Below are 15,991 nucleotides of genomic sequence, written 5' to 3'. Positions count from 1 at the left end.
TAAAGTATCAGTATGTCAATACATCAAAGCGAACCGTAAGGTATAGAACCGTAAATGGAGATGCAAGCGAAATTTTAAAGTGTATTTTGTATATGAACATAGAGAATATTTATATTCTCCAATCAGTAATCTGTGGGAAGTATGTGTCTCTGATGTCTTGGTATGGGACTATGGGCAGGTGGTTAGAATGTGTAGCTCTGTTTCCACCACATTTTGTGTGCAGTGGTTGGTGCATAGTCTCTGTCTTTCCTTGGGAGCGGGGTCTGTCTGTGGCGGCCTTTCTCTATTGCAAGGCTGTGTTCACTGAGTTTGTACTAGTCAAGGCTTTCCTACGTTTTGGGCCGTTTACCGTGCTCAGGTATTCAGCCAATTCTATTCTCTTTTTAGTGATAGATAGCGTTCCATTTTGCTTTGGTTTTGGGTAGTCTTGACCTATTGACCTCCGCCCTGTCCAGTATGTCACCCCTGGCCCTGACCTCTGTCTCTGTCCACTGTGTCCAGTATGTCAGGTAGCTTTCTTTATGTTTTCTTATAATCTGGTTAACTCCAATGGGTTTTCTGTCTGGTGGTTGTGCTTGCGTTTGTGATCAGTCCCTGGACCAGCTGACTAAGGGGACATCCGTGTCTGGGTTGCTTTCTTTTAGGTAGTTATGAAATGCAAGTGCGCCATTTTTCTTGGCAGGGTGGTAACTATAGGTGCAATTTCCCAGTGACAGCCCATACATCCAAACAGAAAATTCCTATCTGATTGTATTAAACAATGTCAAACTCACAACATTGCAGCTGTATATATACGCTCTTTCTTCTATCAGCAGTGTTTGTTTCATAAAAACTACTTTCTGTCCTGGCAGGTGATTATTTTTCCAAATGTTGGAGTTTGGAAGTGCTCGTTGGATGTCTTTTATTTTAGAACAATTGTGGTGAAAGTATTGTAGGCCTAGTGTATTTCTCACGTAGTTATCTTTTTCTCTTAGATGAACACACAGAGACAAGTTAAGACAACATACAGTAGTATACTGTATTTGATGGGAAGGACTGACGACTGCAATTAGATCTGGTTGGGAGACAAGGGTAATGTGAGCTGATCAGTGATCACATTCCCAGAGCTAATCAAGTTCTGAGTTCTAGGAACATACATGTAGTGAACATATATGCATGCACTGTCATATGCACACTTTAGCACAGTAGGCCTATGGAAGTTTTCATTTTCCAGCCTACACATTAACAAGTTCATCTCAGTTTGTGTAATAATAATGGCATTTGACTGTCAAGAAGTTTCTATGTGGTACATACATTAAGACCGTAGAAAGCATTATAAATATTGGGAAAAATCTGGCTTGGACATCTCTCTCTCTCTCTTTGCGCTTTGTAAATTATAATAAGACTTATAGGCTACAGAATGTAATTTGGCCCAATAAGCAAATCCTTAAGTAACACTCATTACCATCTCAGTGGCCTTGTGGTTAGAGTGTCTGCCCTGAGACTGGGAGGTTGGGGTTCAATCCCTGGCCGGGTCATACCAAAGAAAAATGGGACCCAGTGCCTCCCTGCTTGACACTCAGCATCAAGGGTTGGATTGGGGGTAAGTCCCTGCGTCATACTAGCATCATGTCCAGGGGGTGTACTTGTACATCAAGCTGCCTCACGCTACAGAAACAGGAGATAGGCTTCTGCCCTATGGGCCTCATGGCTCGGCAAAGCTACTTAATACTGATCATTGCGAAGTAGCCACACCAACTTGAGACTTCTGAATGGCTGCCCTCCACACACATCAGGATCTTGAGCTCTGCACAGTATTATCTCCTCTGTCACACCGGAGTGTGTCTAGTGTCTACGTACAGTAGGTGGCGCCTCTTTCTCTTCCTGGATGTGCCCTGGGCTATAGTTCCCATGCAGTCTCAGTTTGCTTCCAGATGCCCAACGGTGACAGTGCCCAGCCAGCCTCATCCTTCTCTCTATAACCTTGTCTGTGACCCGTGGCCATGGGGGGCCCCTGTAGAGGTCCACGTTTCTGATGCAGTCCACCCATGTGACACCAAGTGGCATTGATTCATGGCATTCTTGTGTAGACTCTATGCAGGCTTTTTTCCTGCTGTTGTCTCGGACCCATACAGCAGTAGGCCTACTGAATCCACATGGGACAATTCTGCCACCAAAATGTGGAATGCCCCGTCACCATCCATTAAAAGATGTAAATCACTGGATTCTTTCAAAACTACCCAGTTTCACAGAGGATGTTTACCATAACATGTTATCCACAGAGGGGATATATTATATGTAGGGCGTCAGTGAAGGACGGGGCTTTAATTGTAAGCAGGGTGAGTTATCTATTTGGGTTGAGTGCATGGGACACTGTTTGTCAAGCTTTCAGAGTTAAAGTGACATGAAAGATATAGGTGTCAGAGTAGATGAGAACATGAACTGGCATCCAAACAATAAACAGCTATCACATGTGTTATTTTTGTGTGATTGGCCAGAATGTCATTTGTGATGATTTGATTGGCTGAGCACAGAATGTGATTCATGATGATATAGAGCGCCTCTCACTTCACACAAGTGTGATTTTTGTAATGTTATATGTTGATAAATCGAATACATAGGAGCACAATGGAAACATGTCCCCAGCCAGGATGTTTTTGTGTCATCCTTTTAGCCTTAATGTCTGACTCTGTACCTTGTACATACTCACCATCGGCTCTTATCTGACTCCTTGTGGGCTTTAGGAAGCACAGCAATGTCTACAGGATATAAGTAGTATCAGGCAGAATATAACTAGGGTCAGTCAATCTTCTCTGCAATACTGTCTGAAATGTAGGATTTTTCAGTAGGTTACTCAAACATGTTCTTTAGTAACTTTGTCAATATCCCACCTGCTTATGAAAACCTATTTTCCACAAAAATAGTTGTAACTACTTGTAATAGTTGTTGTCATTTATTTTAATAGGAAATGTGTTTGTAATAACTCACATGAAGTGTTTTTCCCAGGATAAATTGTTACATTTCACAGCAATGTATTTAAAAGTAGTAATGCCATTTCAAAATAAAAAGCTTCGTTCATTAAGAATTCTGTGGTAAGTCAGTCAATATTCCACCTGCTTACAATTTCTTATTTTGCCAACCTGTTCATGTTTATGAGCAATCAATAGACGATCTACAAGCTCAAAGCACATCAAGTGCTTGTAGATCAGCAATTTTCACTATTTTAAAAGGAAAATTGGCCTGTAATGATTTTCCCAAAACAGGGATGACAGGCTAAAAGTGGTTAAGATGAATGGAACATAAACATACAATATGGTTATGATCATCTGTGAAAGTAACAATATAATTTTCACTATTACTTTTGGCAAAAGCTCCCCCTATTATTTCTTCCATTTCAGTGAAAAAAACCATAATCAGCACAGCAGCAATCACTTAAAAGAGATACAATTCTTAATATTATTATTCATTAAAAGCACTGTATATCATTTTTAGCAATAATTATTTTTACAAGTTACTTTAAAAAACATCTTTATCTAAATTCAGCAATTTGATTGAACAGCGACAGAACAGTAGGAATGGTCCCTTTCACACAGACTAAATGTACAATATTGTTTCAAACAAGATTATGATGTACAGTAAGTATTGGAATATCACACAGAGAGATGAAAGAGAAGAGAAGTGTTGTTATGTGCATGTGTGCTACCATATCTGAGAAAATGTGGTCGTGTGATGAAGGTGAGAGAGAGAGAGAGAGAGAGAGAGAGAGTGAGTATGAGAAATCAAAATAAGTGTCAAGTCAACTGTCAGATGCAGTCCATTATAGAATAGCATGATGGTGAAGAATATGCTACGTCAGTGCAAGTCTGCTCCAATAAGAATCACAACAGAGTTGATGTGACAATATGCATTTGATGGATTACTGTTAAGTCATCCTACAGGAAATGAGAAGGTAATATTCCGAGTCTGTATAGTCATAAGCGTTTTTCCCACTCTGTCCTTAAGGAGGTAGTCAGTGCTGGAGGGGCGTGTCCCTTATGACCTGTGCCACAACAGGCCCCTCCCTGTTCCTCAGGCCAACCAAGTCTTACTTCTTCTTTTTCTTCTGAGGTCCTGTCAGAGACAGGAGACACGTTAGGAAATCTTGTTAATTATGGCCACACCAAGTCAAGAAGGATAGATTAACTCATTAAGGTGACTTTCCACCAATCTTACTACTTCAGACTGCTCCTACCTGCACTGGTCCAGATCTTGCGGGAGACTTTTTCCCCGAGCAGGTACAGTGGAGCCATGGTGAGGGCCGCAATCCCAAAGAATAACCCCAGACCCACTGGACTCAGCTTGGCCATGATGGGATACACCCAGATATCTGAGACATAGTGCACCCACAGGACCCTGACACACAGTGACAATACAAAAACACAACGGAACACAAATCTAATTAACTATTTCAATGGTTTATTAGGGATAAAAGTAAAACCCCAATAAAGAAAGAATAAAACTGGCACATCCGGTGGATGGCAGGTGCAGGACCAACAAGGAAACACAATATGTAACACACTGTAACTTTGCAAAGCTCCTACTCAAGGCTTTATTATACCTGTATAAACTTAGACTGGGAGCTTTGCAAAGTTACTATGTGCAGACTTCTAATATAGAGGGTATACGCATGCATAAAGTGAGGGACAAATCGAGTGGCAAAGTGAGTTTAACGTTGTTTAATGTTTAATGCAATCAGATAGAACTTTTCTGTTTGGCCACTCAGTAGGCATTCCCACATAACTTCCGGGTATGATTATGATGTCACATGCATACCCTCTATATTGCCTTATAAAACCCTAATAAACCAGATAATTGAATGGCTGGTGCCTGTCTAGTCTCAGTAAAAAGAAACTGTGTTCCAATGAATCCATTGTTGATTCACAAGCTCCTGTAAGTGAGCGGCATAAACAGAGGTCTCCGTCCTATTAAATAGTTACGCTCGACGCTCAGGACGGAAATTAATCACAGGACGGAACATTAATGATATCATAACAGAGTGCACCTCTCTACAGGCTGGGAGCGCCTGTTGGGCAACATCTCCGGTTGGGACGTCATCCAAAGTGGTCCCTCCCATTTTAGTGAATGAGATCGAAAATCTTAAAACGTGAATAACTCTTGATCTACTCTTGATCAATCCTCAGGGTGTTTTGGCTACATCTAGCTACTTCAGCTACATCCAAGATGGCGCCCTGATTTAATGGTCCTAAATATCCCCGGACGTTCGGGGGTGTTAATACTTTTCATTGGATCAATATTTATAAAACACACAAACTTACTACCATTTTCAATCTGTTATTTTTGGTGTGTCAAAATAGGGCATGCAAACAATTGAAAGAAAAATATATATAAATATATAAAATAGGGTAATAATAATTTATGAAACAAAATGACATAGTATGGAGATACAAGGTTTGTGCCCGACATCATGGAAATCACGTCTTACCATGAAAGGTACACAAAAGCAAAGAGAGCCAAGCCGAGGATGCTTTTGATTCTGTCGCCATATTTATGATTCTGAATGTACATCTGCACAAGTACCAAGGGCAGGATGGTAGTGTGCTGCAAATGGAAAGAAATGCAGAACAGGAGTTTTATTGCGGAACAAAAAAGGTGAAGCTAGCACATAGTAGTTAGTCAGGAGGACATTACAAAAAGTGTTGAGAACAGGTGATATTGTAACTTCAACCAGAGACACGCCAGCAGTAAACATACTGTAGTTAGTTAACAATACATCTACTGATGCACAGACTTGGACACATCATCAGTGTTGTAAACCTGGGATCATAGAGTGTTTCGGGTCTTTCAAACATACTGTAGATTAGAATATTGGGTGTTTGAAGAGAGAATGTAAGATAACAATGGTGGCCTTTGGCAGTCTAGCATTACAAACTTTTATCTGACTGTGAGCAAATAGATTAAATAACAATCTTCAGTTAGTAGCAAAGATTGGCATAAACATTAAGCAGACAAGTTCAAGTTGTGCTGTATTTAAGTGTTAAGCATTTCACAGTTGAGTGTGATATATGCAATTAGGGCTGGGGACTAATACAATAATATATCAATATTGTGATAAAGACCACATATCTGGGATGTTTTGCATATTGTACTATTGTGATATAATTATTACGTTATGTCTTTCTTAACTTGACTGTTCTAACTGTTCTATAATTTGACATTACATTACAGATGATTATATTCATAGTGAAAGCCCTAACATGCAATAATCAAAGCAACAAAAGCAGTAGTGTGTTCAGGACAAACCAACCCTACTCTCTCACACACACACACACACACACACACACACACACACACACACACACACACACACACACACACACACACACACACACACACACACACAGAATCAAACATTCAATTGAGAAAACACGTGTTGTGATCTTGTCTAAAGAGCATGTGATACAGGTCATGCTTTTAGAATTCAACTGTAAAGTGGATACAGCCCTAACTGTAACCATTACTAGTATACCCCATTTAGCCTGATTTGTCTAAAGTCCTGTTTAATGACACATTAAAGCACACTTACCATAGCATGGTTCAACCAGACAGGGATAATGCCATCTAGGTACTTGGGATACACCAGCTCTCTGTCATAGTTGTATAATGACCAGAAAGAGAAAAACACAAACTGTGGAAACATGAAGGAGTCGTGGATTAGCTATTATTAAGTGCTAAAAACTCAAATGGCTCTGACTATATGCTGATAGCAATCATTACTACAGAGTAACAAGTCATGCACTCTTTCCAGCTCATAAATACATTTTCAATTCAGAATACCATTTTCATCCAATCAATCGAGAACTCACACATACAGGATAAACAATAATTGAAATTGTTGAAATGCAAAATTAGCTGACAAAATTGGATCTGGAATACTATTTTTTTAAATTGAGAGATGGGGAGACTCCTGTAACTTAACACTGTAGCAATGATTACTCTCAGAATATATATATATATATAATTTATACAGCACCTCTATCTAATAGAGAAATAATTATGTTAGACATTATGCAATGTATGAAAAAGAGTCAAATATACTCACGGCAGCTAGAGGGAAAGCCAGAATAGTGAATATTTTGTCCCTTATTTTAACCAACAGGGATGGAACACCTTTGGCAGGTAGTATGAGGTGAACGATGTCAATGAAGACGCATAATCCAAAGAACACGCACTGCAGGACCTGTTGGCAAATGGCAATGAATGATTCAGTCCGACTCCTAGAAATAGTTTATGATGTGTGTGATGCTGGCTGAATGCACACATTACGAGCACCATGCCTTTGATCTTATAAAGATGCAGAAAGGTAAACACCTCTTACCAGATCGAGGAATGTCAGATATTTCCATCGCCCGCCGTATGTTTTCACTCCTGGGTGTCTCTCCGTGTTCAATGAGCAATTCTTGGTTATCGTGAAAACGTACCATGCAAATATTATGGTATGAACGCACAGGCACGACCCCCAGGATGCGGCCGCAGCCATTTTGCACTAGAACAGTCTGACAGCTCCTCTAGTCACGTGGCAAGAGGAGGCTGTCCCCCTATGAGGCTGTCACTGTGGAGTTTGATTTGTTATTGTAACGAATTAGTAATTACTGTTACAATAACATTTATGAATTATGATTGATTGATTGATTGATTGATTGATATATATTTGTATTTTTAGCCTACAACAATGTGACCTTATAAAGATAGCCTATACATTAATAATAAATTAATATAATCTAATACTGACTGAATGAATCAGAATGAATCAGTGGTGGAAGAAGTATCCAATTTCCATTGTTTTAACCGAGAGGTATACTGTACATCTGGGCTCAACTCGCTCAGGTATTGAATGTTGTAATAATATTCGTAAGTACCTTAATGCTGTACAAATAAATAAATGTAGTGAAGTGAAGTAAAACGTACCATATTTTCCTCTGAGTTGTAATGGAATAGTGAAAATACTCAATACAAGTCTCAACATTGTACTTCTAATTTAAAAGTACAATACTCGCGTAAATGTAATTCGTTACTGATAATGATTGATATTTGTATTGACAAGCATACATATTACTGTAAATAAAACAAGAAATCCATGAATAAATGATAAACAATCAATACTGACGGGAAGGGAAACTATCTGCAGCAGCCCAGTAGGCTACGTGTCCCAGCCTCCTTTATAGCTCTATGGTCCCAGCGGATGATATACCAACTATTCTTAGTTAATTTGTCTTCATTTGAAACTGACAGATTAAGTTTTGAAGACGTTATTTGACAGTAAAGGTCCACCAGGGGGCAGCAGTTGCGTGTAAACAACGCCACGCCACCGGTGTGTTGCATGGTGTGTTGCCTCTAGTGAGTCTAGTCGTTCTATTTCTATGCCGACCAAGCAGTTGTCGGCGAAACAGTTCCGTGCTCCACATCGGCACGCGCGCAAAGCCTCACGGGATTATGAGTTCAGTTTGTGGCAGCCTCCTGTGCCTTTCCACCTGGCCGCGTGCAAGAAATAACTACATTTCCCGGTCAGCACCGCGGTTACATTTGTACCCCTGTCGTCCCAGCTGGGTGATGTGACAGCGAACTGCCTCCCCAGAAGCTCCAATAAGCATTCAGCCGGCGAGAAGCGAAGAGGGACTAGGGGAGCACGTCACCTCGGTCATGGAGCAATTGTAACAGACGCCAGAAGCCGTTTCCCTTTCGGATAAAGGGACAAAAAATAAGAAGACCGAAAAGACAGCGTCGTCGGCAAACACAAAAACAACAACCATGCTGTTCAAACACAGGAGAATCTAAAGAGAAGCATCTGACGTCTTCAAGGTTAGAGCGCCTGAAGTCATCATCCTTCATTCCATCCCCCCGCTGTCTGTCGTTGAGACCACCAGCTGGTACCCCAACACTGACAACCATGTCTGTGTTGCTGATGGAGGCCGGGCCCGAGGGGCTGAGATCCGAGGTAGAGCGCCTATCCCGGGAGCTGAGCGAGACGACGAAAGAGAAGATCCAGGCGGCGGAGTACGGTCTGGCGGTGCTGGACGAGAAGCAGCAGCTCAAGCAGCAGTATGACGAACTGGAGATTGAATACGAGACCGTGCGCCAGGAGCTGGACCAGCTGAAAGAGGTACAGTTACATTAATTATTATCACTATTCACTCATCATCATCACCAGTGTTCAAATGGTAAAGCAATTGATTTCTCTCGGGCCATTTACCAAACCAGTGATTCATTCAACGACCCCCTTTTTGATAGGCATAATGCATTATTAGGCCACATTTATGATGCAACAAAAATTATAATCTGGGACCCATCATGCATCTATACACTGTAAAAATCCGCTGTGTTAATGTGTAGGGTAGGCTAATACTCAGAGATACTCAGACAGAGTTACAGACCGGTACATAATCTATTACCCTGGTGGTGCATGGTCCCCGTTGAAAACCAGTGTAATAGACAATTAATAACAGCCCCCCCTCAAGGTCAAAATTAAGGGTTGAGACAACATGATGTTAGTCATTGCAAGATGCTAGATGGACCCCCGCCCCCCGCCAGTCACTTAGGCTGGGATTCCCCAAGCTATACCCCTTTTATTTATTTATGACAGTGGCATATAGCTCTGTCAACCTTGCTTGTCTAGCACGAATCCCCCAACAAACCCATAGCATTTCTTGACATTGAATAGGGTCTTATATATATAATTTGTGTTTTGAAATGAAAATTATGATCTGTTTGCCCCACTTGATTGTTTATTATTATTATTTTTATGATGGGATATTATTTCCAAGTCTGCCATCCCTTTGGTTTATTTAGTTGCTAAATCAAATGTAAATGGATTTTATTTTTATTTTAGAAATCATCAAAAATCTTTAAGTCAGTTTGATCATTTGAGCAGATAAACCAATACTATAAGATATTGTGTTGCTTTACATTTATGACACACCCGACCCAGCTCAGAGATTCTACAGTGTAAGAACAAGAACTGTCTGAGTGCAAAGTGCCGGTGCGGATAATAAAAGGGGCGGGCAGATGGTTTGAATTTCAAAACCTCCCGCTCAAACGAGGGATGAGCAACGCAGAGGAAACTATAAGAGTGTTCTAAGTGTTGTAACCATTTCGGAATGGGAGGAATGCTCAGGGTGAATGATGTGTCTGTTACTGTGAACAGTGTCCTGACTCATTCGCTGCTGCTCTCTCTGTCCAACTCTGGTCAGAGTTTTCCACCTCTCAGCATTTTTGATCAACATCTTACATGTTTTACATAAAGTCAAATGAACGTGGGAGTTGGTTGAGGAGGAGTCAGCCGCTGAACCACTCACTCTGTGTTAGCTAGTCTTAGGAAAAGAAAAGACAGATCTATGTCCACTTCAGCACAGAAGTACATGCCCTCCTATGGGCAGTACATCTCTGAGATTCTGGGTACTTCCCTGTTCCTCCCACAGAGACGGACAACCAATTGCTGTGAGAACTGACGCCACAGCAAATCCCTCCTCGCTATAGTCAGAATTTGTTCATCGCTCCCCTGGGATTATGTGTTGTTCTGTGGGAAAAGAGGGACAGAGTGGCTATGAAGAAAGGAGAGAGAGAGAGAGAGATTTCAGCTCAATGTGTGATTGGCGTGTCAGTCTTTTTTATTTCTCTGGCTGTTTCTGTGCTGCCCTCTCTCTAATAGTTGTTATTGTGGAGAGGGGGAGGTTTCTGGGCTTTCTCAACAGCTCCTGTTCTGTTTCCCCATGTACTGCTCCTTTGTCCTGGGAGTCCTAACTGTCTAGCAGAAGAAACATGTTGAATAGACTGGCAACACATTTAGGAAAAGTATCCACGACAGGCAGCAAAGCAGAAGAGAATGTAGGAAAGTGTGGCCTATGATGTATTCACACTTTCACATCACCCTTTTAAGATCTATTGTAAGACGTGGAAAAATTATAAATCCTATCTGTATGATTCAGTGGGTGATTTGTCTCAGATAGGTGACAATGCAATGCATGCATTTGTATAATATACAACAGATTCAATTATCCTCCAAGGCATTGACACACTTTCATTATATTAGTGCTTGTGGAGAGTTAATTGGGAGAACAGTCCATGCTGGCTGCAGTGCAATGGTCAATAGCTCTGATCCTGAACAAAAGAATTACGGCCAGACCCCCCCACCCTCCTTCCTCTTCTTGATTGTTTGTTGGAGAGCGTTAGGAAGGACGGGTTCAGTCTCAGCCATTAGGAAGGAAAGGGTCAGTCTCAATCCCTAGGAAGGATGGGGCCGGTCTCCATCATTAGGAAGATGGATCAGTCTGTGTAGACAGGCTACTGCCGAACTAGTAGCTAAAAATAAACGTTATCATCTGAGGTCACCTTCCGCTGGAAGTATCAAGTCCTCACCAATTACTGTACATGGATGTCACATTAAAATTAATAAACCCTATATGCTTCATTGAATGGGGTCCCCCAGGGGTCCGTACTTGGGTCCCTACTTATCCTCTACCTCTACACCAAATGTCTTCGACTATCTACAAGCTCACACCTTGTAAGCTTGTAGTGTAGATCTGCTATTTTTGCTGAATGTTATGTTAGCCAATATTTTCATGAATATTCGCCTTCTATTTACGACATGCCTAGATCAGGACGCTAGGGTCAAAGTGGTTATTCAAACATGCCCCACAGCTTGTTTGTCCTCTCTAAGGAAACGGAAGAGTCAAACTGTAACTTTTGCCTGTAATCATCTGTCATCGACATCTGTCTGGTCAGAGCTAAATGTCACGGAGCCGTTGGTACCTGGTGCTTATTTGTCTACACAATATTTGGACGACCCCTCTCTCTTATACTAGTCTCTCAGACAACAGAGACAGTTGGAACTACATTGTCTGGGAGATTTATTTTACAGAGACCTTCCCTTTTCAGACATAGACATTCAACAGTTTCTCTCATGATGTCTTTCTAACCTTCTCTCTCACGCTGTCATATGCAGCTATCCCATCATCATGTTCAGGCCATTCTTGTAAAATGGATGTTTGGAGTATATTCATTTAATTGTTCTATTATATGTAATTGTTCTATTATATTGTTTGCCAAAATTTACTTAAGCTATTGCTTGTTTTGTGAACACAAACCAAGTAATAGCCTTAGTATAAAGTGTAAACATTCAATAAATAATCACATACAGTAGCTATTGATCTGTTGACATCAAACAGAGGATGTTTGTGCGGAATGGCTTCTACTGTAGATGTATGCACACATGCATGTAGGCGCAGACACACACACACGCACACACACAAACACACACACACACACACACACACACACACACACACACACACACACACACACACACACATACAAACCTCACCACAGTGCACGTGTATGGATTTCAATTTCTTCATGAAACCTGGAAAGAAATTACTGTATTAGAATTATTATTAGAAATTGCCGTAAAAACTACTTTTTAGTCCCACTTAACCTTGGGTCAGGACAGGACACTAGTGCGCGCGCGCGCACACACACACACACACACACACACACACATACACATACACATACACATACACATACACATACACATACACACACACACACACACACACACACACACAGTAAAACAGAGAGATGGAGGAATTCTGCACTGTTGCTTAGTAACGGCACAGCTCTCTGTTCATTCAAGCAGCCAGGAGCCGGGCTGGTGCTGCTTCATCGTGTGTGTGCGTGTGGGAGACTGCATGACTACCAGTGCATATTGTAGCTTCGCAGAGTATGCTGGTACATAGGATACTAGTGCTGCTAGATAATGGCTAATCACTTTCAAGCTTCATAGGAAGTGTTCAGTGGTTTTCAAAAAACATTCAAAAGTAGCAGATCTAAACGCTCACAACATGTGGCATCACGATACATTGTGAGCTTGTAGATCTACTATTTCTATTGGCCATCAAAATAAGAATATACGCAGGGCTTAATGATTGGAAATAACTAAACAAGACTTCTTTCTCAAGAAATGATCTCGTGTATCTTGTTTATTTTTGATAGGAAAGTGTAGAGAGACAATAACCTAGAGATGGGGTAGAGGACACACACCACAGGCCTCCAGACCAGAGACACCAGACATTGCAATTATCTCATTATCTGTGTACTCGATACGCTGTCCGGTTATCCTCTGGAGCGCTCCAAGGAAATATCTAAACATACAGTAGGTTAATGATATTCATAGCATGCTGCCATGCTGCCATGCTCTCCAAACAGTGATCTGTCATGTTGTCAGGTGATGTTGTGAATGTTATCTTTATGGTCATGTTGACCTAGCTCTCTATTACACTACTAGACTTTGATTCATGCTATCTCTGTTTGTGGAGATTAATTATTTAATCATTGGTCTTTCCTCCTAACTGCCTGTCAACCATAAGCCCCTCCCCTCTTGTTGCTCTGCCACTCTCCTTAAACCATATGTAGAGTTTACTGGAGTCCCCCAGGGGTCGATACTAGGCCCCCCCCTACACTCAATATCTTTGAAAATAGCCGATCTACAAGCTCACAATGTGTCGCAAGGCGTTGTGTGAGCTTGTAGATCCGCTATTTTGGCCAAATGTTCAGGCCAGAATAGGAACGCTGGGGTTCATGTGTTTAAGCCCCTCCTTCCTTGTTCCTCCACTGCTCTCACCTGACTAGAAAGGTCACAAGCCCTCTTCTGGTGAGCCCCTCTTCAGTAAAAGAGGGAAAGGTAATTGTACAGTACATCATCTTTCTTATCCAATCTGTGTGGCACACTGGCCTGACAGCTACACTGTCAAGTGTCTATTGTCACATTATGCAATGAGTGTGTGAGCCAGTTAGCTCCTTTGCTACACCTGCAGAATACCACTAATGGCCTTCCATGAATTGGTAATCTGATTTCCCAGAATTTCTGCCGGCTCTTGTAAGCATGGTCAAGCAAGCATTAATCGAACCTCAATACAAGATAGTTATTTGTTACCTTATATAACAGATCCCATCCAAAAAGGTGTTATGACTAATAGTTATGATAAGCATTTAGGTGCAGTGCTGCCAGGCAGAATAAAGTTCTGGACAATGGTCAATGGCCGACCAGCCACTGCACACAATTTATTCATATCTAGAAAGTTACGTATTTCAAGGGTGACGGAGTGGTCATGGCCATAAAGATCATCTTATCCTTGCAGATCCCAAATCCCATGCTTTGTTTGACCTAATATGCTCTTTCTCTGTGTAATACGGGACCTGTGTGTTTTAGGCTTCTGTGCATGGGCACACACACGCACACGCACACACACACGCAGACCATGACAATGCTACTGTGACAAAGAGCAGTGTTTTGGGGTCCTTGTTGCATTGTAGCGCCAGTGGACACAGTAAAGCCATTCAGTCATAACCCACCTCTCTCTACCTCTCACCCGTGTCTCTCTCTCTCTCTCTCTCTCTCTCTCTCTCTCTCCTATGGCTGCAGCAGCAGCTGTGTAGTGCGTTGTGGAATTCTCGTGGACAATCGGGAACGTAAATGGTTAAGCTCGGTAAAAACTGGGTTCTCTGTCCTCGGTTCGCTGGCCTTTGTGTGTCTGAACCCGATGGGGTTAACAGGTCTTGGGTGTCGCACACTAAACGGGGAGGGGGTTAAACGCTCACAGAACACAGAGTTCGACAAAGCAGAGATTGAGAGAGCCGTCCCATTGTGACAACATGAAAAAGATCGCTCCCTTTTGTCCCTTTAGAAATGGCAGATCACTAAAGGACGGATCGCAGTGTCCTCAAACAAAGGTATTTGGTGTGATTTTAAAAAGTGTGGTGTTTAAATGCCGTGGATGCCAGCTGAACCGCAGCAGAGAGCAGGAGGAGGACACCCTCCCATCTGGACTCTTGGAAGGCGAAGTCGTAAAGTGTCATCATAAACAACGTCACTCTCATAATTGTTGCATTTCTGTGATAGTGAAGCCCCTTTTCTCTGTTACCAGATCACGTTTCATGATTCATCAGCAGCTGTTCCTCTCAGAACCACTTGCTCTGTTTCTTTTTGCTCATAATCTTACCAATACCAATCATTCCCATTGAATTAATATCGAAGTGATACTGTAGAAGTGGTCTACTCTGTACTACTGATGACTATTATGCCACAGAGCATTTCCTGATGATGTGTTGAAAGGTAACACAGCATTGCTTTTACAAACCATTCAAAACTTCAGACCTGCCAAAACCCACACATTGCTTTGGGGGTATTTCGGCCAAACCTTTCATCTGTCTGCGTGGGCGTCCGCTCTGCAATTAAGGGGTAATCTTTTCTAAATGGCACTAAATAAAGTCTCAAATCCCATCCCTAAGAGGATGAATCCCTGCCACTATGCACTAGGCTTACGGAGGTCTGGGAGCTCGGCCAGGTCCAGCCACACTTGGTGGCATTCACAGCCAGGGACATGCAGGTCCATCTGCTGGGAATGCTGGCCTGACCTTGTCTAGCACCCCGGAGAGTCTGTTAGGGGTGCAACAGTTCATCGAACTCATCGATTTAATAGAATTTTTCCATGATAATCAATAAAAGAATAGATTTCCAAAAATTACTAAAAGCGTTAAGATGTGACACGTTTTATTTTCACGCAACACTATAGTTTGTTGTATCGATTCGTTGATTAATTAATAGAAAAGTCTCAATTAATCGAAAAACGAACTGATATATTGCTAAGAAGATAATTGATAGTTGCTGCCCTAGACGTATAATACTGTCCCGCTTAGTTACCTTGTATGACTCCCAAATGCAATTACAGTTACGCACAGACCATTCGCAGTATTAATTTACAGTAAGTCCAGAGGAAAATCTCACTGAGCCTCAGTCTGACTGGCCAACTATTTTCTTTTTTTTAAGATTTCTTTTTTGTAGCTTTCACCTTTATTTTATATTTTTTATGGAGGGACAGACAGTAGTCTGACAGGAATGGGGAGAGAGATGGGGGGGGGGGTGACATGCAGTAAAGGCCATCGGGAGTCGAACCCGGGGCAC

General features: G+C 41.7%; 2 protein-coding genes across 6 annotated transcripts in view; one reads left to right on the top strand and one right to left on the bottom strand.

The window, feature by feature from the left end:
* Window positions 1–2,919: 2,919 nt before the first annotated feature.
* Window positions 2,920–7,530, bottom strand: adtrp1 (androgen dependent TFPI regulating protein 1). Of its 2 annotated transcripts, none has more exons than XM_080763386.1 (6): window positions 7,355–7,530; window positions 7,079–7,216; window positions 6,563–6,664; window positions 5,462–5,577; window positions 4,211–4,371; window positions 2,920–4,089 (listed from the first exon to the last, which is right to left on the bottom strand). In XM_080763386.1, the coding sequence occupies exons 1-6, from the start codon at window positions 7,514–7,516 to the stop codon at window positions 4,064–4,066; spliced, it is 705 nt and encodes a 234-aa protein (XP_080619512.1). In that variant the 5' UTR covers window positions 7,517–7,530; the 3' UTR covers window positions 2,920–4,063. The 2 variants fall into 2 exon arrangements, with proteins under 2 accessions (XP_080619512.1, XP_080619511.1); XM_080763385.1 differs by having other exon boundaries at window positions 2,920–4,081.
* A 907-nt stretch (window positions 7,531–8,437) lies between these two features.
* The window catches only part of LOC308315637 (protein bicaudal D homolog 2-like), a 66,084-nt gene continuing 58,530 nt past the window's right edge, over window positions 8,438–15,991 (top strand). For 3 of the 4 annotated variants that reach the window (XM_080763718.1, XM_080763717.1, XM_080763716.1), the window contains exon 1: window positions 8,438–9,136. In XM_080763718.1, coding sequence (XP_080619844.1) covers window positions 8,924–9,136 — 213 coding nt within the window. In that variant the 5' untranslated portion in view covers window positions 8,438–8,923. The remainder of the gene's footprint in view (window positions 9,137–15,991) is intronic. The other variant, XM_080763719.1, reaches the window with a different exon arrangement.

Source organism: Protomyctophum bolini (assembly GCF_963924005.1).
Source record: "Protomyctophum bolini genome assembly, chromosome: 5".
Lineage (NCBI taxonomy): Eukaryota > Metazoa > Chordata > Actinopteri > Myctophiformes > Myctophidae > Protomyctophum > Protomyctophum bolini.
This window is presented reverse-complemented; position numbering and strand designations above follow the sequence as displayed.